We start from the raw sequence: 24,827 nt of genomic DNA, 5'->3' as shown, positions 1-24,827 counted from the left end.
AGTGCCGTTTCAGTCGAGTGAAGAGAGTGAAAGCCAGATTGGAGCGGGTCAAAAATAGCTCAAGATGAAAGGAAGTCGAGGCAGCGGCGGTGAACAGCACGTTCAAGTATTTTGGAGAGGAAAGGGAGGAGGGAGATGGGCCGATAGCTAGAGGGGCAGGTAGGGTCCAGTGAAGGTTTTTTAAGGAGCGGTGTGACTACAGCATGTTTGAAGGCATCAGGAACAATCGCAGTGGAAAGCGAAAGATTGAGGATATGACGAATAAAAGGGATGACAGTGGGGGAGATAGTGTTAAGTAGGTGAGTGGGAATGGGATCAGAGGGGCAGGTGGTACGTTTGGACGAGGAAAGAAGATGTGCAGTTTCCTCATCAGTGACATCAGAGAAGGTGGAAAAGGAGGGAGGGGTTGGAGGGTTGGGGGAATGGACTAGGGGAGGGGAGGGCGGAGGTGGTTTGATTGAGAATTCAAGGTTAATCTTTTGAACCTTGTCATGAAAGTACTCGGCTAGAGTCTGAGGAGAAAGCGAAGGGGGAGTAGGGGGCAAAGGCACTTTAAGGAGGGAGTTCAGCGTGGCAAAAAGAAGGTGAGGGTTAGAGCCAAGAGAGTTGGTCAGCTGGATGTAGTAGTCCTGTTTGGCAAGTGAAAGGGCAGATCGGAAAGAGGTCAGCATGAATTTGAAATGAACAAAGTCGGCAAGGGTACGGGATTTCAGCCAGAGGCGTTCGGCAGCGCGGGTACAGCAACGTAAATAGCGGATGTCAGCAGTCAGCCACGGCTGGGGTTTGTCACGCCTGATAGGACGAGACACGTGAGGCGCAAGGGTGTTCAGAGCAGAAGAGAGAATAGCATTGTAGGAAGAGACAGCCTCATTGACAGACTCAGATGACATAGCACCAGAAAAGAGATTTGAGACATTGGAGGACAGAGTAGAAGGGTTAATAGCTTGAAAATTTCTAAATGTATTGGTCAGAATCGGACGAGACTGGGGAGGAGGGTGTTATAAGATGATGATCAGAGATGGAAAGAGGTGAGGCACAGAAACTAGAGGGCGAGCAGTTGGATGAGAGGACAAGATCAAGACAGTGGCCATTCTGGTGAGTGGAGGTAGTGGAGCACAGTTGAAGATTGTAGGATGATATTAAAGCGAGAAATTGAGAGGCATAAGAGTCAGAGGGGTCATCGACATGAATGTTGAAGTCACCAAGAATGAGGGAGGGAGGGAGATGAAGGCTCATGGAAGAATGAAAGCCAGGCATCAAAATCAGTGAGAAAGGAGGAAAGAGACTTATCAGGGGGTACCTGAGGAGACAGCTGGGGAAATGGTGTGGCTCAGGCTTCATTGGTATCAGAGTTGTGCGGGAAGATTGGAAAGGTAGGAGACACCTTGAGTTACATTCAGAAAGGACTTGTTTTGATGTGAATAGACAATGTGTTGGGCTAGGCTGGGAGCTATCCTTAATTAGAGACTGGACTTTTGCTGGATGAAAGCCTGTGAAGCAATGTGGCACCTGGTGTATCATACAATAAAATATTTTCCTTTTTTCTTGCAAACCTTGTGTGTCTGACTGAGTTTGTGCCTGATCCAAGCCACACCATTGACCACATTACCACAGTCCCCTAGTCTTTGTACTTTTTGAAAGAGTAAAAAATTGATTCACTTTTACTCGTTCTATACAACTCAGGATTTTAGCTGCAACATTTTCTTTCCTTAGCTGGGTTTTAACCTGGCAAACAGCTGGACATATTCACAGTGGTCAGGAAGATCAGTTTGCTCAGTCTGAGAGGGAGTAGCCTGGGAGTGGCAGAACTTGTCTATCCACAGCAACCAACCTAACGTGGAGGGGCATAATCGAACGGAGCCGGCCATCTATATGGGCGGCCATCTCTAAGGCCGGCCCAGTAAAGTGGCATACCCGACCGTATTATCGAAACAAGATGGCCGGCCATCTTTTGTTTCAATAATGTGGTCGGGACCGGCCACAGCGTTAGAGATGGCCGGCGTTAGAGATTGCCGCCATTGGTTTCCGTCGATAATGGAAACTAATGGCAGCCATCTCAAACCCAGCCTAATCCAAGCCCTTTGGTCATGGGAGGAGCCAGCATTTATAGTGCACTGGTTCCCCTCACATGCCAGGACACCAACCGGGCACCCTAGGGGGCACTGCAGTGGACTTCACAAATTGCTCCCAGGTGCATAGCTCCCTTACCTTGGGTGCTGAGCCCCCCCAAAACCCCCAAACCCACTACCCACAACTTTACAACACTACCATAGCCCTTATGGGTGAAGGGGGGCACCTACATGTGGGTACAGTGGGTTTCGGGTGGGTTTTGAAGGGCTCACATTTACCACCACAAGTGTAACAGGTAGGGAGGGGATGAGCCTGGGTCCGCCTGCCTGAAGTCCACTGCAGTACCCACTAAAAACTGCTCCAGGGACCTGCATTGTGCTGTGATGGAGCTGGGTATGACATTTGAGGCTGGCATAGAGTCTGGCAAAAAAAGTTTTAAATTTTTTTTGGGGGGTGGGAGGGGGTTGGTGACCACTGGGGGAGTAAGGGGAGGTGATCCCCAATTCCCTCCGGTGGTCATCTGGTCAGTTGGGGCACTTTTTTGAGGCTTGGTCAGAGCTGGCCTTCTTTTTTCCATTATCGGCCTCCGGCCCGCCTTCGGTACCCTGCCGACACGCCCCCTTGAACTTTGGCCAGCCCTGTGACGGAAAGCAGTTGAAGACAGCCAAAATTGGCTTTCGATTATACCGATTTGGCAAGGTTTAGGAGATGGCTGGCCATCTCCCGATTTGTGTCGGAAGATGGCCGGCCTTCTCCTTCGAAATAAGCAGGCTAGTAACATAGTAGATGACGGCAGAGAAAGACCTGCATGGTCCATTGGGTCTGCCCAACAAGATAAGCTCATATGTGCTACTTTATGCGTATACCTGATCTTGATTTGTATCCGCCATTTTCAGGGCACAGACCGTAGAAGTCTGCCCAGCACTAGCCCCGTCTCCCACCACCGGCTCTCCCACCCAATCTCCGCTAAGCTTCTGAGGATCCATTCCTTCTGAACAGGATTCCTTTATGTTTATCCCATGCATTTTTGAATTCCGTTACCGTTTTCATCTCCACCACCTTCCGCGGGAGGGCATTCCAAGTATCCACCACTATCTCCGTGAAGAAATACTTCCTGACATTTTTCTTGAGTCTGCCCCCCTTCAATCTCATTTCATGTCCTCTAGATCTACCGCCTTCCCATCTACGGAAAAAGTTCATTTGCGGATTAATACCTTTCAAATATTTGAATGTCTGTATCATATCACCCCTGTTTCTCCTTTCCTCCAGGTTATACATGTTCAGGTCAGCAAGTCTCTCCTCATACGTCTTGTAACTCAAATCCCATACCATTCTTGTAGCTTTTCTTTGCACCGCTTCTATTCTTTTTACATCTTTAGCAAGATACGGCCTCCAAAACTGAACACAGTACTCCAGGTGGGGCCTCACCAATGACTTATACAGGGGCATCAAAACCTCTTTTCTTCTGGTGGTCATACCTCTCTCTATACAGCCTAGCAACCTTCTAGCTATGGCCACCGCCTTGTCACACTGTTTCGTCGCCTTCAGATCCTCAGATACTATCACCCCAAGATCCCTCTCCCCGTCTGTACGTATCAGACTCTCCCCGCCTAACACATACGTCTCTCGTGGATTTCTACTCCCTAAGTGCATCACTTTGCATTTCTTCGCATTGAATTTTAATTGCCAAACCTTAGACCATTCTTCTAGCTTCTGCAGATCCTTTTTCATGTTTTCTACTCCTGTCCACTCTGTTACAAATCTTAGTATCATCCGCAAAAAGGCAAACTTTACCTTCTATCCCTTCAGCAATGTCATGCACAAATATATTGAACAGAATTGGCCCCAGCACCGATCCCTGAGGCACTCCACTACTTACCTTTCCCTCATCCGAGCGAATTCCATTAACCACCACCCTCTGGTGTCTGTCCGTCAACCAGTTCCTAATCCAGTTCACCACGTCGGGTCCTACCTTCAGACTGTCAAGTTTATTCAAGAGCCTCCTGTGGGGAACCGTGACAAAAGCTTTGCTGAAATCTAAGTAGATTACGTCTATAGCACCTCCATGATTCAATTCTCCGGTCACCCAGTCAAAGAATTCAATGAGATTTGTTTGGCACGATTTACCTTTGGTAAAACCATGTTGTCTCGGATCTTGCAAATTCACTATCCTTTCCTTCAGCATCACTTCCATTACTTTTCCAATAACCAAAGTGAGGCTTACCTTCCTGTAGTTTCCAGCTTCTTCCCTATCACCACTTTTGTGAAGAGGGCAGTGCCGTAGCAAGGGCGGCTGACCCCTCCTTAAGAACTACTGAGACTGGGAGTCCTGAGCGTGAGCTGTGGCCAAGGGGATTCTGTTCACATGGCAGGAATCAGACATACACTTTTATTCTGGTTTTAGACATTTTTGCAGCACTGGAAGCACTGGAGGTCAGTGTGAGCTAATTGCAGCTGCTTCTGCAGGCAGCTGAGAGGAGATTTGCCTGGGCTTTCATGTGGAGCTTCTCCCTCTTCCCTTCATCCCTCACCCCAGACTTGTGCTTTTCTGTCCTATGCTACTGCCCTTTTTCTGTCTTTTTCGTTTCCCTGCATGGCATATGACATGTCTGGGCTTCTGAGGGATGCTGTAATGAAAATGATAGTTTAAGTTACAGTATGTACAGAGGTGAAAAGCAGCATCTCTCCAGTGTTTTACAGTAACATTTATCTATTTATTTATTTATTTATTTATTTATTCATTTATTTCCCACTTACAAACCTACGCAGCTTAGAGTGTAAAACACACATAATTACAATCAGTAATAATAATAAAATTGATATAAATTAACAAACAGGAGCTTAACAGGCCATTTGAAATTCAACTTATGGTAAATGTATCTTCCCCCGGCTGCCTCTTGAGGAACACCTAGTAATTCTGATCCAAGTTTTATATACTTGGAGATTTCTAGGTCTTTTTAATTCTATTGAGAAAGGTTGAGCTTATTTATTTATTTATAGTTATTTCCCACCCTCCCCAAAAGCCCAAGGTGAGAGAACATAGCATAAAACATACCCCCCCCCCTGATATTCAAAAGCATTTAACCAGCCAGAATCAGCACCTGGCCAGTTAAATGCCCCGTAACAGGCTATCCGCAAATTTTCAGTGAGACATGATCAGCCATGACCCACTGAAAATTCAGTTAGTGGCTAGTAGATGGCTAGTTATATAACGAGATATAATCGGATATCTGCTGATTTTCAGCGCAAATTTGGCAGCCATATTTGACTGTGTAAATACCAAGCCTATCTTTGGCCAGTTCAAACTTAACTGGACAGCACTGAATATAGACCTGGCCAGTTAAGTTTGAACCGGCCAAATATCAACTGTCTATTCATTGCCTGTTGCCGGAAATGGCCTGGCATTCAATATCTAGGCTCAGCATTGACCGCGGGAGTAAGCCAGGTTACTCCCCTGGTCTGAATATCAAGCCCAAAATACATTTTACAATCGAAACAACAAATAAAAATCAGCATAACTTTATCAATGACTCCTCCTCCCTTCCCCCCCCCCTCCCCCCAGTATAAATTAATTCATTATCCCAAGAGCTGGCTCTGCTCTCACCTCTCTTTTAATTAAAGGGACGCACAACTGTGCTCCTGCTGCTAAAATGGTCTGGGATTTTTATGTAGCTTTCAGGTGGGGAAGAGAAGAAGGAAGTTCCATTGACAGTCCAATATGATTTGGTGGGTACAGCAAATACAAAGAACGCTAAAAGAGTGGGGAGGGAAGAAAATGAGCAGCATAGAGTGTAAATAAAAAAACAGGTAGTTTGTTGCCACGAGGGACAGTTCCTGGTTTTACTCCCATGGCATCAATGAATTTGGTTTCAGCAGGAGAACTGAACTACTACATTTATGAATTTTACTTTAAGTTTACTACCCTTAATTCCTAAGAAAGTTTCACTTTTAGGTTTCACTTATATATTCTAATATTGCCATCTTTTGTTCATATTGTCCTGCTTAGGGCTCTGCAGCTTGGAAAAGAGATGGCTGAGGGGGATATGATCGAGGTCTACAAAATCCTGAGTGGTGTAGAACGAGTAGAAGTAGATCGATTTTTTACTTGTTCAAAAAGTACAAAGACTAGGGGACACTCGAGGAAGTTACATGGAAATATTTTTAAAATAAATAGGAGGAAATATTTTTTCACTCAACAAATAGTTAAGCTCTGGAACTCTTTGCCAGAGGATGTAGTAACAGTGGCTAGTGTACCTGGGTTTAAAAAAAGTTTGGACAAATTCCTGGAGGAAAAGTCCATAGTCTGCTATTGAGACAGACATGACCTGAGGAAGAAGGTTCTGCCTTCAAAAGCAGATCACCTTTATTTTCCATTTTTGTTTTATCTTATTTCTATTTGTTACTTTTAAAATGCTCTAACCACACTACTTTACCTAAATTGGTAAATGCTCTCTTCCAGCTGCCTAGTCAGATGTGGCAGAATTTGGTTTCAGTCTATGTCACTCCAGCTGCTGTGCCACACCAAGAAGGCAAGCATTCGTTTTCTTCACTACAGCCAGATGGGGTCATAAGCAGCAGAATGGGGTGGGCTATAGTGCCATGGCCTGACCAATATTTTGCCCGACTCAGCATCAAAAACTTGAGAGCTTGGTGGTAGGATAGGACATTAGTTTGCCCCTCCATTTCCTCATGTAGTCTGTATTTCTGAATGATCGTTTTCAGGCGCTTATTCTTTCTCTGGTTTTATCACAGTTAGACTATTACAACATTGTCTATGCTGGTCTGTCCCGCTCTGCACTGAAAAAACTTCAAACCTTGCACAGCATCGCCATTAGACTCCTGTTTCATGCAGGCAGGGGTGTAGCCAGACCTCAGCGGGATGGGGGTCCAGAGCCTGAGGTGGGGGGCACATTTTAGCCCACCTCCCCCAGCTGCCGACCCTCCTCTGCCACTTTCGACCCCCCCCCCCCCACTGCTGCCGCCAGGTACCTTTGCTGGAAGGGGTCCCCAACCCCCGCCAGCTGAAGTCTTCTTCAGCGCCAGTCTCTGGCGCGTTCGCTGATCTGTTTCTGTGAGTCCTGACTCCTGACATCCTGCATGCACGTTCTGTAAGTAGCCCCATGCAGGACGTCAGGAGTCAGGACTGACAGAAACAAATCAGCGAACGCGCCGGAGACTGGTGCTGAAGAAGACTGACTGGTGGGGGTTGGGGACCCCTGCCAGCAAAGGTACCTGGTGGTGGTGGCGGCGGCGGCGGGGGAGAGTTGGTGTCGGTGGCGGGAGGGGGAGGGGGAATTGAAAGTGGTGGTGGAGAGTTGGCGGCGCGGGGGGGGGGGGGGTCGAAAGTAGAGTGTGCCAGGCCTAAATCAGTGGGAGCCCGTGCTCCCGTGGCACTACCTAGCTATGCCCCTGCATGCAGGTCATCTTGATCATATTAGTTACTCATGAAACATCACTGGCTTCCAGTGGAACCAGGGGCATAACCAGACCTCGCGGTGGGAGGGGGCCAGAGCCTGATGGAGGCACATTTTGGTCTGCCGCCCCACCACCGCCCTCCTGCCACTATTGTCTCCTCGCCGCCCTGCTACTTCCCCCCCCCCCCCCAACTTCCCTGCCGTTTCACTAAAAGGAGCGTGCAGGGCGTGAGGGGAAGACAGAACAGGGCAGGCAATGTGGCGGCACCAGAGTCCGGCGCTGGACAATGCTTCCGCTGGCAGGGGTTGGGGACCTCTGCCAGCAAAACCAGGGGCCCACAGGAAATTTGGGGGGGCCCAGGCCCCCGTGGTCACACGTAGCTACACCACTGAGTGGAACAGAGAATTTTTTATCATGGTTAGACTATTGCAACTTTGTCTACACTGGTCTAGCCTGCTCTGCACTAAAAAATCTTCAAACCTTGCAAAACATCACTATTAGATTGTTTTGATCATATTAGATACTCATAAAACATCACTGGCTTCCAGTGGAACAGAGAATTCTTTTTAAAGTCATGGTTCTTACATTCAAAGCATTTAGAGCTGGTATACCAGAATATCTGTAAGTACTTACTCTCCCCTATTCCCCCAATATGTTTGTTAAATTATTATGATCAACGTCTGCTGCTCCCAGGAGTGCTCAACTGGAAGTTACCAGACGTAGTGCCTTTTATTTCCTGGCTGCTTTTGTATGGAACAATCTCCCTTTAAATATTTGCAGTGAGTTTGCTTTCAAACAATTTAAAGCAGCATTAACAACATGACTATTCCACCAGGTATATAAGAATGAACCAGGTCATTGTTAATTCATTTTATTAATTTAGTTATGTTTGTTTTGTTGAATTTGTAATTTTAGTTCTATTATAGTTATATATGTGGGGTTTTATTTTTTTGCCTTTTTCTATTTTATGTTGTTTCTAGTGTGATCGGTGCTCTTTTCTGTCATATAAATTGGAGTTCCTTTCCACCATTTCTTTAGCCTGAAAACCACCGAGCTCTGCTGGTCAGTCTGTGAGATAGAAAAATGTTTTTATAAACTATGATGTCTGCCAACAGTTGCTTATAAATATTCAAAAGAACAAGGGACAGTGCTGGCTCCTGAGGGTTGCTGTGAGGGGACTGAATAAAGTCCTATCTGCACTCCTTCAATATGCCAGTTGACCTAAGGTGCCGCAGGACTAGCAGATGGTCCAATTTATCAAAGTCCAGCCACAGCAGAAGGAAGTCATTACTATTAATATGTATTCAGGTACTGACAGGGCCACAGGATAGATATAAGGTTTACCTTCTGAGCGTCTGACTGCTGGAGATGAAAAATCAGGACTTTATTTAGAAACTGTTATAATAGGAAGTATGCTAGCTTTTCAGCCAGTTCCCACCAAATAAGGAAGGTTGAATACAGGATGGTAATATTTGGCCCTCTGGGGTCCAATTCCTGCTTCTTTTTTTAAAATAGAGTGATTGCTTTTCTCGGAGGAAAGGGTTTCTGGTCAAAGATGGTGTTCACAATCTGTGATAGTTCCTACAATAAATTTTCAGTGCTAGATTTTATTAAGTTTGATGGTCTGGGATCAAGACAATATGTGTTAGTGTTCAGAGACAAGAGAATTATTACAGGAGGTAGAAGGTCTAAATTCTGTTATCTTCAGTTTACCAACTGAAGAGGAAGATACATCAATTTCATGTGTCTCACAAAGAACACCTGATTTCTTTATTTTCAACAAGGTACTAACTTGCAGGGAGCAGTTTGTCTCAGGACCTAAAGTAATCAAATTTCAAATAAGGTTGATTTTTTTTTTATCCTTAAAATAATTGGCCAGCTGTTCACACAACAGACTGGAGAGAGCTGCTAACAGTAACCAAGCACAAGCACCAGTAAGGGAATTAGCAATCTGAAAAAGATTTTTGGGCTGATCTGTTGCCAATGAAATTCAATTAAAATTTGCTTCTTTTCACCTCTTTCGTTGCATTCCTTCAGTTTGTGACAGCTGCTTAAACTAATCTAATCTGAGTTGTTATATATCATATTTCTAATCCATCACAGGACCATCTAATGCAGTTTATACCAGCATAAAATATAATTAAATGCATATTAAATTTAAATACGTAATACAAAATAACAGTTGTTTCCGCTTATTTGCCCAGCATTAAGTCCAGTTGGCTGGTTTCCTGGGTCACTGTTTTAAATTGGCCACCCTCTGTTTCTTAGGTACAGTGGCAGATTTTAACGATAAGTTACAGATTACCAATAGCAGGTCTGTAATTCTGTATTTGAGTTCCTTCAGAATTCTGAGTTGAATACCTTCAGCTCCTGGTGATTTCCTAGTTATTTTGTTAGGAAACATTCTTTATCAGTACTGATTCAGAAGAATTGCAGCAGATCATTGTAAATATAGAACAGATGTTAAAGAAAACTAAGTGGGTATCTCCTCAATATCCTCCACAAAACAAAGAATTAATTCAGGGGCCCTTTTACTAACGTGCACTGTAATGTGGATTTAACAAGTTCTAACGCCTTACAGTGCACACACCTGATATTATTCTGTGAAGTGTGCGCATTGCTAGACAGAATAGAAATATAGAAAAAATGTAGGAAGATAAAGACCATATGGCCTATCCAGTCTGTCCATCCATGCCATCTACTCTTCCTATCGCTCCCTTAACTTGTCCCAAGCTCACTTGAATTCAGAAACTGTTTTTAAAGAGCTGAAGTGGGATTTGAACCTGGGTCCCTTGGTTCTCAGTCTACCACACTGACCATTAGGCTGCTCCTCAGAATGCCCATGATATGCCTGTGCTCCGCCTACTCATACTGCCCATTTGCTGTTAAGCGCCATGCAACTAGTGCGCCTAGAACATACTTGCGTAAATACCAATTTGTGATGTCACTCACATGTGTGTGTGAGGTGCTCTGTAAATTAGTGTGCGCAATTGGCACTTAAACTTATGTTCCTTTTTAGGGATCCTCTTACCAAGCTGTTGTAACAAGGGCCCTGCAGTAGCGATGGGTGCTGTTTTTGCCACATGTCAGGTCCCTTTTTACTACAGCGGGCAAAAAGTCCCTAAAAAAGACCTGGCCAAGTGATAAGATTATTCTTACCATGTGGCCATGAACATCCAAAAATAGCTTATAAGCGTAGAGCTAATGTGGGGGAAATATTGAAGGCTCCCAGATATGAACAGTCTATTGGGGGACACTCTCCTTGTGGGAAATGTGTTTACTGCAAATTTTCTCTTACCACTGATAGTTTGCCTATCCCGGGGATCACCAAAATGTTTTACTTTAGAAGCAGGACCACTTGTGATAGCCAACAAGTCGTTTATTGCATTATGTGTCCCTGCCACTTGTATGATATTGGCCAGACGAGGAGAAAGTTGAAACAGCGAGTGGTGGAACACATTAGTAATGTTAAAAACTTGAGATTGGAGGCTCCCTTGGTGGCCCATTGGGTATCTAGGGGGCCATTCGGTCAATGATTTATGATTTACAGTGTTATCACAAGAAGTTTTGAAGAGAGGTCGTGAGGTTAGTGATGCTCCGTTGACCCAAGAACAAAGATTTATTTTTTATTGGAATACGGTGACTCCTGGAGAGTTAAACTTGGAGGTGGAGTGGTGATTCAATTATTGAAATTCTAATTGCTGTTGAGCGCATTAGTTCATGGGATTTCTATATAAACCTGGAAGTATATTGTAAGGGTATTTCCGCTTGAGGTAAAGGTTGTTGAGCACATAGTTTGGATGGTGTTCCTCTGGTAAGCAGCCTTACATGTGTATTTATTATGGTTAAGATTTTGGTTAACATGATGTGATTTATTGCAGGTAATGTGACATTAGATGGATTATTTATGAGTTTTTTTCACAGTGGTTTTACTTGTTCCTCCTGAGGAAGATATAGGAAATGTGGTCTTGCATTGGGGAGCAGAGGAGCAATCGAACACTATATCTAACTGCTTGTCTATTGGTTGGCGTCTCTGCGCCAAGTGACCAGTTCGCTATGGTGGACCTGAAGATTCATGGTGGGGTCGGAGAGCATACTGAAAGTTAATAGCACCTAGCAGTCTGCTTTTGCATTGTGGGAGATATTTTCCATTGATTGTGTGATGATATTATATTTGGGAGAGTTTAACAGAAGGTTTCTATCTTCATGTTATTGGAAACTTTACCTCCCTAGATTACCCTGTTGAAAAATTTACTCAGTCGATACTGAGGATAGCTGAAATCCCCTAATATTGTCTAATCTCTGCCCATATTGTACAGTCTGTTTCTCCATTCTGTCCTGGTCAGGTGAATGGGAGTGTGAAAATCAAAGCAAACACTAAACTTTTTGAATCCACCACATGTCCATCTTAAAGAGCTAATTTATCCAAGTATGCATAGACTAATATGTTTTTTTTTGTTTTTGCAGAAAAATTTAATGCTTACGTGACCCTCAAGGTGCAGAATGTCAAAAGCACAACAATCGCGGTGCGGGGAAACCTGCCATGCTGGGAGCAGGATTTCATGTTGTAAGTAAACACTGCTTTGATTGCCTCTGTTGAATCTTGTAGGCAGTATAAAACAATTCAAAATAACTAAATCTTCAATGGTTCCTGGGTGTACCATGATGGCACATGTTCTGTTTCTGTACTGCATTAGGACCCTGTGTATGGAGGTCTTTCAAGCTTTGGTGCAAATAGGGATTCTCAACCCAGCTCCTCAGGACACAGGACTAGATTCTATATATTGCGGCTGAAAAATCCGCACAGTAAAAAAAAATATGCCTAGGCATATTCTCTAAAGTACGCCTAAATTTTATAGAATCGGCCTAAATTTCCATGCGGTATATAGAATACGCCAAGCCCTCCACATGACAAATTTGGTCATGTCCATTTAGGCCATGCTTTACTTGACCTAAATCCTGACACCTAAATTAGGGTGCATAGTGGGTGTGTTCTATAATAATGTGCATAGATTTTTGAAACACCCATGACCTGCCCATTCAACACCCATAACCATGCCCTCTTTTCAACTATGCAACTTGCAATTTACACACATCACGTTACAGAATACACAGAAGGCCCCTTTTACAAAGCAGCGGTAAACCCAATGCGGGCTTAGCACTTGCTTAAAAGGAAGTACCACTGGGCTACCGCACCGGGCCCGGCGGTACATCCCACCCTCAGCATGCCGTCATATCCGGTGTGTACCTGGCGGTAATTGGGCAGTGCTGCACACTTCTCGGTTACCGCCAGGTTAGCGCTGGAGCCCTTACCGCCAGCTCAATGGGTGGCGGTAAGGGCTCCCCCCCAAATGACTGAGGCAAGTGCTTCACTTGCCACACAACCATTTCTTTAAAAAAAGAAAGACCTACATTTTATCAGCTGCGGTAAAAGGGGGTCTCGGCGAGCTTCAAAAACACGTGCCAGCCCCAGCACAGGCCCCATTTTGCCACAGCTTAGTAAAAGGAGCCCATAGCGAGTTGTGCACGTAAATCTTAATTAATGCCAATTAGTGCTGATAATTGCTTGTTAACTCCAATTAACAGTGCTGATTAGATAGTTAACCAATTAAGTTGTACGCATTGTTATAGAATACGCTTCGATTTCCGCAGGGAAATTCAGGCGCGATAAATAGAATTTGGGGGTAACCTGTCAGGTTTTCAGGATATCCACAACAAATATGCAGGAGATAAATTTGCATGCACCATCTCTGTGGCATGCAAATCTTTATTTATTTTGGACAGCCTGAAAACCTGACTGGCTGTGTACTGAGGACTGGGTTGAGAACCACTGGTATAAATGGTTCTTACCCAGCAAAAGGCCATAAAGCAGGCTGTAATGATACACTGTGCTCTGATTATTTAACTTTAAACAATTACTTTACAGAGTGTTGGAGGGAGTTACTCTAACTTGTTAAGTTCTTATGCTAACTTATCCCAGTTGATACATTTAGAAGACAGGGAGCAGACCCTGTCCAAGTGGCCCCAGTATTTTCAGGTGTTCCCAGATCCTCTGTATTCCACCAACTCCAGGGGCATCTCAAAATTGCTACTTGGAGTTCCACAATTTGAACTTCTGTCCCCTGCCTTGAGATTAGCGGAGCAATAGGAGACGGGGCACTGCGGATGCTCAGGCAGTGCAGATATAGAGCAGACCACAGAAACCAAATGGTAAGATAGTAGTTACAAATCACAAACTTGCTTTTTCTTGTAATCAGCATCAGTTTGCTTGCTTATTGTTAAACTCACATTATTCTAGGTTCACATATGCATATATATTCCAATCATTTTATCTATGAGTTGATTGTTTCTTAAATAATTTTTCATGTTTGTGTTTTTACATATGGACCAACTGTATTCCTGTTTTTAAAATATTATTTATTTTGTTCAGTATGATTTAAGATTTTATGATTTGTTTTTTAATTTCATATATGTATAGCAATTATCTGCCACTGATGCACTTACATAAGTGAAACGTGGCCACGTCAGGCACTGTGTTTTTAAATCTCATCTACTTTAATAAAGCACATACTACCTTACCATTTGGTTTGTGTGGTCAGCTCTATATCTGCACTGCGTGCCCTGAGATTAACCTTGGTAGGGGACCAAACCATGGGAAGGCAATATTGATATGTAGTAATGGATGTTAATGTATGTTCCCCCCAATATTAAAAACCACTTAACTGACCAGGAACAGTACCTGGCTGGTTTAATGGCACTTAACTGGCTATCCAGCGATATTCAGCGGGAGATAGCCGGCTATCTGGTAAAGGCGGTTAGCTTAGCGGGGTCTTAAAAGGGTCTGGATGGCTTCCTGAAAGAAAAGTCGATAGACCATTATTAAATTGACTTGGGAAAATCCACTACTTATTTCTGGGATAAGCATCATAAAATGTATTGAGCTTTTCAGGGATCTTGCCAGGTATTTGCGACCTGGATTGGCTACTGTTGGAAACAGGATACTGGGCTTGATGGACCTTTGGTCTGTCCCAGTGTGGCAATACTTATGTACTTATGTACTTATCCTCTACTGAATATTCCCAGTTAGTGGCTAGGAGATAACTGGCTATATCTCACAATATAGCCGGCTATTCCTCAATATTCACCACGTAGCCGGCTATTATAAGTGGCCACATTGGGCTGGAATAACTTTGTCTGGTTTAAATCTAACAGGCTATCTCTGAATATCAACTTAGCCAGTTAAGTTTAAACCAGTCAAAAATAAAGCGTATATTCAATTCTGGTCACCGGAAACGACCTGGCATTGAATATCCGAGCTGACTGCTGACCGTGGGAGTTAGCTGGGTCCCTCCTGCAGTCTGAATATTGGCCCTAGGAGCCCTTTTACTAAGCCACATAGAACATGTGTCCATTTGGAACTACCGCCCAGCTACCGCGTGGCCCAGGTTGTAATTGCATTTTTTAAGCGTGTTCACTACGTGCGCCCGAAATGTTTTTTTTTATTTTCTAATGTGCAGTGCTAACTGGATGGTAATCATCAGTGCGTGCTGATGATTACCGGCTGGTTAGTGCATGAGACCTTACCGCTAAGTTACTGGGTGGCAGTAAGGTCTCGGACCCAAAATGGACACGTGCCAATTTTTATTTTGCCACATGTTCAGTTTCGGCCAAAAAAAGGGCTTTTTTTTACACGCACGCTGAGAAATAGATCTGCACGCATCCAAAAGATGAACCTACACTATCAAAGGCCATTTTTCAGCTCACCTTAGTAAAAGGACCCCCTAGTGTTTAATAAAAGACTATAAAAAGCTTGTTTTCTGCATAACTCTGAAATAACTTGACCAATTTCAATAAAATTTGGTATATATCATCCTGAATAAATGTACAAATAAGCCTACTCACACTCCAGTCACTTCACCTAAATGACATCACCACCACCTAGAAATTATTGTCATGATTCGTGCAGACACCATTTTGTTGTAAACATAAACAGTTATCATGCTTTTCAGTCAGGAGGATCCTTACTGTATCTGGAGAAAAGGTTATGGTTCTCATGACATAGAGTGTTGCAAGAGTTTTCAGAAAAGAGGTGGAAGAGGGTAAGTGTAGAATATGTTTTGAAGAAATTGTGAGAAACGGGCTCAACTGATCACCAGAGATGAAGCGGCAGGGCACAATCAGTTCACACCGAAGAAAACATCATGACAGCTGAAGTGATGTCATCTAGGTGAGGTGGCTGGTGTGAGAGTAGGCTTATTGAAAATTTATTCAGGATGATATATCTCAAATTTTATTAAAAGTTATCACATTTTGACAGAGTTATACAGAAAACAAGCTTTGTAAAGGTTTTTTTTAAAAACCCAATGAGGCCAATATTGAGACCGTGGGAGACAGACTGGCTAGGAACCTGGAAATTTAATGCCAGGGCCTTATCTGGCCACCAGCATTGAAATTCTGACTTTTTTTGGGGGGGGGGGGGGGGAGGTCCTGCAAACATAGTCGGTTAAGCCAATATTCATTGGCTGAGACCGGCTAAGTTATAGCGGCCAAAGATAGACCTGCTATTTATGTGGGTCTATCTGGATGCTAAACTTAACCGGTCAGCCGATGAATGTCAGTGGTAACAGCTATGTCACGCAACATAGCTGCTGTCTATGCTAGATGCTGACCAGTATATTCAGCCGGCTATCTCCTGCTGAATATCAGCCGATAGCCAGTTTGAGAGTATTTAACCGGCCAGGTGCTGTTCCTGGCCACTTAAATACTTTTGAATATTGGCCGGACTATATGAGTCTATTATGCTGTAACACCCTTCTGTAAAGTTCACTTGGAATGGCCTCTATGATTACAGATTTTCAAAGATTTCAATAAAATGACTGATTGCCATTCTTCTTCTTGAAGTACCTGTACCATCTGTGTCAGATGATTAGATGACTTGATTTAGTGAAGGATTATCCTCATCTCTTAAATTTTTCATTTAGTCACCCTTCTATTTATCCTATGTACTACCCATCCTGTCCTGTCTATATATCGCAACTGCATCTATTAAGTCTAGGACTAGGGGGCACAAAATGAAGCTACAAAGTAGTACATTTAAAACGAATTGAAGAAAAGTTTTCTTCACTCAACGTGTAATTAAGCTCTGGAATTCGTTGCCAGAGAATGTAGTAAAAGCGGTTAGCTTTGCAGGGTTTAAAAAAGGTTTGGATAGCTTCCTAAATGAAAAGTCCATAGACCATTATTAAAATGGACCTGGGGAAAATCCACTGCTTATTTCTAGGATAAGCAGCATAAAATGTATTGTACTGTTTTGGGATCTCGCCAGGTACTTGTGACCTGGATTGGCCACTGTTGGAAACAGGATGCTGGGCTTGATGGACTTTCGGTCTGTCCCATTATGGCAATATTTATGTACTTATGTACTTTCATTTTTTGTACGAACAGCGTTAGCATCACTTTAATGTCATTTGAATGTTCTAATGATCCTGTTAAGGTGTTTCATTTCAATTGTGGTTGACATTCTTAGTATCAAATCTATGCTATATCAGTGTTTTTCTATGCTGCCTATTATGGTATAATTCAGATTCTGCTGATATTTATCATATTTCTGTTAGATGCTTGTTCTACAGTGCTGTTAGATGTGTGTATTTCTGATCCTGTATCATGTTAGCCCTATTGCTAGGTTTCAATTTGCCATCTCCAGGTTTATCTCGTTGATTGTATTTAGGTTTATATTTAGTCATTTCATTTATCAATTGTTATGCTGTTAACCTGATTGTAAGGTTATGTTAAGCTGCACCTGCTGTACAGCAGCATAGGTGAATCTCTTCATAAAGGTGGTTAATAAAGTCCAAATAAAATAACTAACTAACTGAAAAACATGGACAAGTAGATGACGGCAGTAAATAAATTCCAATAAATACATGACAAAGAATCCCCTGTTCTGGAAATGGGAAGGTATGTACTCTGCTGGTCTAAGTCACCAGAAGAAGGGCAGAGGTTGAGATTGGCAGCCCTGAGAGGAGAGGTCTATGTGGAGGTGGTTCAGGTCCACACAGGCTCTCAAGAGGAATGGAAGACCAGACATGATATTTCCAAGACTCTGTTTATCACGGAAATAAAAATAACAGCGAGCCACAAATGCACTGGGAGAGAATCCAAAGGAACGGAATTTAGATGGAAGTACAAATAGCAACAACAACAAATAAAATAGCTGAAGCAGAAATGATTAATATTTTCAGCAGGCGTAAGGACTGAAAAGAGATGAGCTATTTCTGTCCGAGATGTGATCAGTGCAGTTGAACCTCAGGTTAGAAGGACAGGAGCACCGCATGTGGGCCTAGTGGTTTGAACAGGGCTCAGAGGGTTAGTGAGCTATGTATTGTGTTGGGTGCCCTGAGATATTCCTGCTCAGCATCACCTCTGCTTAGGAGGGTGAATTGCTGAATTAGCAACTGTGCTGGGATTTGAATCTGTAACACTGCTTGACACAGTTGTGGCTGGCTGTCCACATAAGAACTCAAGATAGATTATTTAAAAAATCTCATCTAGTTCACACCAGGGGCGTAGACAGACCTTGGCGGGAGGGGGGTCCAGAGCCCAAGGTGGGGGGGCACAGTTTAGCCCGCCTCCCCCAGCCGCCGACCCCCCCTGCTACTTTCAACCCTGCCACCGCCTCTGACCCCCCAAGCACTTTCGACCCCCCCTCCCGCCGCCGACCCTCCCCGTCACCACCGCTGCCAGGTACCTTTGCTGACAGGGGTCCCCAACCCCTGCCAGCCAAAGTCTTTCTTCAGTGCCGGTCTCCAGAGCCTTTGCTGATCTGTTTCTGACTCCTGACGTCCTGCATGCACATCCTGCACATGGCTACATACAGGATGTGCATGCAGGACGTCAAGAGTCAGGACTGACGGAAACAGATCAGTGAAGGCGCCGGAGACCGGCGCTGAAGAAGACTTTGGCTAGCAGAGGTTGGGGACCCCCCCGCCAGCAAAGGTACCTGGCAGTGGCAGGGGAGCATCAGCGACGGCAGGAGGGGGGATCAAAAGTGGCAGGGGAGGGTCGGTGGCATAGGGGTAAAAGTAGAGGGGGCCCGGGCTAAATCTGTGGGGGCCCATGCCCCCATAACCCCACCTAGCTACGCCCCTGCACATTTAAAACAAATACATTTCATAATTTCAGTTTATACTCTAATATATAAATTCCTAATCCATTCATCAATAAACTACCTTTGCACCATAACCAAGTTTTTAAACCTTTCCTATAGTGCTTATTGGTTGTTATCAATCTTCTCCTTTTTTTTTTTGTTACATTTGTACCCTGCACTTTCCTACTCATAGCAGGTTCAATGCGGCTTACATATTATATACAGGTACTTATTTGTACCTGGGGCAATGGAGGGTTTAGTGACTTGCCCACAGTCACAAGGAGCTGCCTACGCCTGTAGTGGGAATCGAACCCAGTTCCCCAGGACCAAAGTCCACCACTCTAACCACTAGGCTACTCCTCCACTATACCAGAGATTCTATTGCAGTAATTCTAATAGTAACAAACCAGAGGGCAGGGCAGATGAGCAAATGAATCTGCAGGCTGGGAATTAGAGTCCACATAAAAAAATAAAACCAGGAGCGGTCCGAGCCAGCAATGTGCTCTGTGTGCCACTTCCCCAACCAGTACCACCCCACCACTGCATTGCAGCACATCCCAGCCAAATAAGGGAATCCAGTGGGCAGGGAGTAAGTTTGGCACCCCCAACTCCATTCCACCTGGTGGAGTTGCACTGGCTGCATTAAAGGGATCTTTTACTAAGCAGTGGTAAGCCCAACACAAGCTTACCGCTTGCTAAACTGGACGTACCGCCGGGCTACCGCACCAGCCCGGCGGTAGTTCCCACCCCCAGCATGTGCCGGTGTTTACCTGGTGGTAATCGGGCAGTATGAAACAAACAAAAATGAGGAGAAACCAAGGAGGATACCAAAAAACTTTATTGAGTATTTAAAAATGACCCAACACGGCCGTGTTTCGGCCCTAAGGCCTGCCTCAGGGGTCTTGACCAATCTCAGATGTTGCAGTGTAATATCATACACCGATAAAAATATGTTGTTTAATCAAAAACTTCTTTGATCTCCTCTCTTATGAAAATATCGTGTTGTCAATTGCAAAACCAATTTTTTTTGTTTCATATCTCACGACACCGTGAGGTTTTTTACCTCCTTTTTGTTTTTGCTTATTTGATAATCGGGCAGTGCCACGTGCTGCCCGATTACCTCTGGGTTAGTGCAGGAGCCCTTACTGCCACCCATATTGCTCCCCTCTGAAATGGCTGCACGATAAGTGCTTCACTTTCCACATGGCCATTTCTTTTTTTTTTTTTAAACCCAGCCTTTTACCCGCTGCAGTAAAAGGGGGCTTCAGCGCACGTCAAAAACATTTGCCGCAGCTTACTAAAAGGACCCTATAGCTTGTTATGACCCTTGCAGATAATCCACATTATGTAGAAAAGAATTGAAAAGTTTGTGCCAATTCCCTGCAGTGCTAGATGAAGCTGTTTGGATTTCCTCCTAAATTGGATATAAAGTGACCATTTTCAGGGCTTTGAGCTAGCTATGAAAGTTTAAATAGATTCCAAATTTGCTGGTGTGCTTGAGCCTCAGTTTTTAGATTATTATTTTGTCCACTCTCTCCAAAATTCCCTACAGATCTCTAGATTAGGTGGATCTGCCTGGGATTTTCCCCAGATCTGCCGGGGGGGGGGGGGGGGGGGGATCAGATGAGCACAAACTTGGCATTCACTTGCTTCTGCTGACAGGAAGGTGCCATGAGCTTTGACTTTGGGATGGCACCAAGGCCGGTGTTGCCCTGGGCATCCATAATACAGGGGGCCTCCAAACCTCTCTCAAGCTGAACAAAGTATAGGCTGAGAACCAGCTTTGGGCCCCCTCCCCATTTTCTGCCCTGGGCCCCTGAATGTCTAATACCAGCCCCGGATGGCACCTACTTGCAGGACTGAAAGATCTATATTGGGAGCACTAAACATAGTTTCCTAATGACATGGCGTTGTCTGAAAAACTCTTTGAATGTCTTTATCATAGTGATTATTAATGACACACTATTGTTTTCAGCTCACAGTAATTAAAGAATTCTGGAATGGAGAATGTCCGCCCTACTGGCAGGTTCCTGTCTCCCATAGACATTTCAGCTGAACAGAATCCAGTATAGTTTTCTTTAGCTTTAAAGCTGTAGATTCACATTCTTCCTTGAAATTGTCTACATTTCTGCAGGAGCTTAGGCCTGATCCATCAAGGTCCTTTCTCATAGACAAAGAATGAGAAAAAGGTCTTGGTGAATTAGGCTGGAGGTGTAGCCTTCAGTTTCTTTGACTCAGTAACTCACCATTGTTTCTCTACTGCTGTGACTTTTGGATCTGGTGTAAGAAAAAAGTATGATGGATAATGGCTCTGCTAATTTTGGTGACTGAATGGATTATGGGAAGACTTGGTAATAAGTCATGGAAGGTGATCTGAGTGTTGTATTTTAGTGCTTGTCTTATAAGACTCAGAAGAAGATGAAAAGCCTGAAGTGGCCTACCAGAAGAGATGGTGAAGGCCAATGGTTTAGTAGATTTCAGGCATGCTTGGGACCAAGATGGAGGGCAGTGGTAGGGAAAGAGTTAAGAGGTCACATAAATGAAAAAATTGGAGTTGATAGGAAGTTGTTGTTGGGGTTGTATTGCACACTGTATGGGAATTTGTGTGCTCATGAATTCCAAATGGAAGAGTCTCAACTGGCCAATGTGGATGTCCCAGTTTGGTCTTTCTACCATCATGTGGTGCTTATGTTGCAGGATGTATTTTATTTATTCATTTGGATTTAGCTCACACCTTTTTTCAAATACAGAAGGTATTTTCCTGTCCCTGGAGGGATTACAAGAATAGTGCAGGAGCGTGATTTAAGTACTGGCTGACATCTGATCCCACCTCAGCCTCTCACCAGAGGAGGCTCAAGTGATGAAGCTGCTGGGATTCCCAGTCTAACAGCTTTCTTTCTGTTGCAGTGAAATTAATCGCCTGGACCTGGGGTTGACGGTGGAAGTGTGGAACAAGGGTCTGATCTGGGACACCATGGTGGGGACACTGTGGATTCCCCTGCGGACCATCAGGCAATCCAATGAGGTAAGACAAAAGTACAGAATTTACAGAGGGCAATGAACACCTTTCCAAATATTTTGTCTGTTCCTTTACTAATGGATCTATGGCCTCTACTACTTTCTTCCTCATCACACATGACTAGACCCATCACCGCAGCAGCATCTTTGTAGTTCTGAGTCAGAAGGTGCATATGTCTCTCTTGGTTTACCCAACTTGATACGGATCTCTGAATACAACCTGAATACAAACATACTAACCTCCCAATACAACACATCAAAATTTACCGCCATCAATACAACCAAACTAATCCTGCCAATCTCAGAAAATTTAAAAATCCTTGGAGTGACAATCGACCGCCACCTTACACTTGAGACTCACGCGAACAACACAACAAAAAAGATGTTCTTCTCCATGTGGAAGCTGAAAAGAATAAAACCATTCTTTCCAAGATCTGTCTTCCGCAACCTGGTACAATCACTCGTATTAAGCCATCTGGATTATTGCAACTCACTGTACACAGGCTGCAAAGAACAAATCATGAGAAAACTTCAGACAGCCCAGAACACAGCAGCCAGACTCATCTTCGGAAAACCAAAATACGAAAGCGCAGCACCATTACGTGAGAAACTACACTGGCTCCCACTCAGGGAACGTGTCACCTTTAAAATATGCACGTTAGTGCACAAAATCATTCACGGTGAAGCCCCTGCATACATGTCTGACTTGGTAGACCCGCCACCCAGAAACGCCAGAAAATCATCCAGAACGTCCCTCAACCTCCACTTCCCTAAGTGCAAAGGCATAAAGTATAAAGGATTACATGCATCAACCTTCTCCTACAAAAGCACGCAACTCTGGAACGCACTACCACGCGGCCTGAGAGCGGTTTACGAGTTGACAGACTTCCGCAAACGACTGAAGACCTATCTCTTCGAAAAAACATACCGCAAGGATCAAAACATATAAATCCCATATACATCACAACAATGCCTCAAGACATTACCTCACGTACTCCACTTCCCCGTACTCTCTCCCTTCCAACAATCTACCCATAGATAAAAACTGTTTACCCCATCGCTCTCCTGCTATTATTCGATCACCGTAGCAATTCCCCAACGTCTTATCCTATAGTTTCTACGCCCCAAAGGTGATTGATCTGACTCTATCTTCTTAACTTTTCACAATGTAACCCATAATCGTAATGTAACAAACTGTATTTCCATTATTTACAATGTATTGTAAGCCACACTGAGCCCGCAAATAGGTGGGAAAATGTGGGATACAAATGCAATTAAATAAATAAATAAACCTTGGCAACAATTCCAGACTTCATAAACAGAGCTGAGGCTCAAAACCACAACAAGCTCTAGGATGTTTCCCAGCTTCAAATTCTGTACTTAGATAACTTTTACCTGATGCTCTGCCTGTCTTGCAAACAAAAGCTCAAGAGTGGAAGATTTCCAGAGAGTCTGTTTATGTGCAGGCTCACTCCAAAATTGGGATCTGAGTCTTTTCTCTTCTAGAGATGCAATCAGGATGCACACAAGAGAGGAGAGAGCAGAGTAGGTTTATGAAAGAGAGAAAGCAATGAAAAGTTACAGCTTTGAGGGATGATGTGAGCTAAGAAACATCAGAAACATAGATAATGACAGCAGATGAAGACCATATGATCTATCTAGTCTGCCCATCTATACCATCTACTGAGCTTTACAGGCCCTTCCTCTCCCTCAGGATCCTCTGTGCTTGTCCCATGCTTTCTTGAATTGAGTTGAAATGTTAAAGAAGATGGAACAAGTGTTGAGTAGATACAACTGTACATCAAGATAGAGGAAAAAAGACAAAAGAAAGGAACATAAAGAGAAATGAACAGTGATTAGGGGAGGTGCTTTGATAAGGTGAGATGACAGATGAGAGGCATGAAGGAACAGTGGAGTGGGATGATGTTTTGGAGACTAGATTACAAACAACAAACAAGGATCTGGTATTGGAGGATGACTTGGGTTTCACTGAAAATCCCATTGACTTTACCTCCCATTCAGACTTTGCTTTGCCTGCTTTACCTCTCCTCTCATGCATTTAATTAAAGCATATCTTTAATAGGAATCCTCCTGGGCAAGATTTTTCCTCTGGGGCTCTCAGCAGGAGGAGACAGCTAACAGCCGCTGGCGGTTTAATTAATCATTTTGTCTGGGCCATGATTGTTCAGTTTGCTGCTTTATCAGATGGTTCTTCTTTTCCCCACAGAATACAAAGAAGGGATCCCTGCTTGTGAACTGCCCAGGTTCTTCCTTATATAAATGCAGACTTTAGAAGTGTTTTACAGCAGCCGTTCCCCTGGAAGCAGTGGTCTCTTTTATTCTTTGCTTCATGCCTTGGCTTTCACTGATGTAGATGAAACCTTATCTCTCATTTATTTTTTTATGTTCTTTATCTCAGTTTCTTTATTTCTTTTGCTGTATTTTCCCTTGACTTTCTCTAACACTGCCTTTTTATCTATTTATTCTTCCCTATCTCTGTGTTCCTCCCTTTGTCTTTTCCATCTCTCCATCCGTCTGTCTGTTTCTGTGCCTTTCTTTCACTCATTTCTCCTCTTTCTTTTTCTCTCTATATCTGTCTATCTCTGTCTTGTCTGCATTTTTCATCCCCCTCATCCCTAGGAGGGCCCAGGTGAATGGCTAACACTTGACTCCCAGGTCATCATGACTGATAATGAGATCTGTGGAACAAAGGACCCCACTTTCCATCGAATCCTACTGGACACTCGCTTTGAGCTGCCTCTGGGTAAGTGTGTCTCCCCCCCCCCCCTCTTTTTTTCCCTTTAATGGCTTATTATATTTAATATAACACCTTTTCTCAAGGATAACAAGATGGTGTGCAATAAACATTAAATTGAATATAAAAGAAAAGAATACCATTTGCAATAAGAAAACACAGAAACAGTAGAAATAGAGGGGAAGAAAAGGCCACAGAGGTTAGTGAACCTTCAAACAACTATCAGCACTAAGGTGTATGCCAAAAGCTTTTTTCAAATAGATGAGCCTTCAGGGAAGATCTAAATTTCTGGTGGGAAGGCTCAGACCGCAGAATGGAGGGGAGATCATTTCAGAGGGAAGAGGAAAAAAAGGCACGATTTCTCATAGATTCGTAGTGAATCTGTTTTAGAGGAGGAATTAGGAGGTGTTGGTGATTAAGAGA

At 43.7% G+C, this 24,827-nt stretch overlaps 1 protein-coding gene across 1 annotated transcript in view; it reads left to right on the top strand.

Annotated features, from left to right (window-relative positions):
- The window catches only part of LOC115480934 (protein unc-13 homolog A-like), a 195,716-nt gene that overhangs the window by 30,782 nt on the left and 140,107 nt on the right, over positions 1-24,827 (top strand). Inside the window, 3 exon segments of the mRNA XM_030219919.1 lie at positions 11,953-12,052; positions 21,539-21,656; positions 24,290-24,413. Of these exon segments, the coding sequence (XP_030075779.1) occupies positions 11,953-12,052; positions 21,539-21,656; positions 24,290-24,413 (342 nt within the window).

Source organism: Microcaecilia unicolor, chromosome 11, assembly GCF_901765095.1.
Source record: "Microcaecilia unicolor chromosome 11, aMicUni1.1, whole genome shotgun sequence".
Classification (NCBI taxonomy): Eukaryota; Metazoa; Chordata; class Amphibia; order Gymnophiona; family Siphonopidae; genus Microcaecilia; species Microcaecilia unicolor.
The sequence above is the reverse complement of the archived record's forward strand: the minus strand, read 5'-3'. Positions and strand labels throughout refer to the sequence as shown.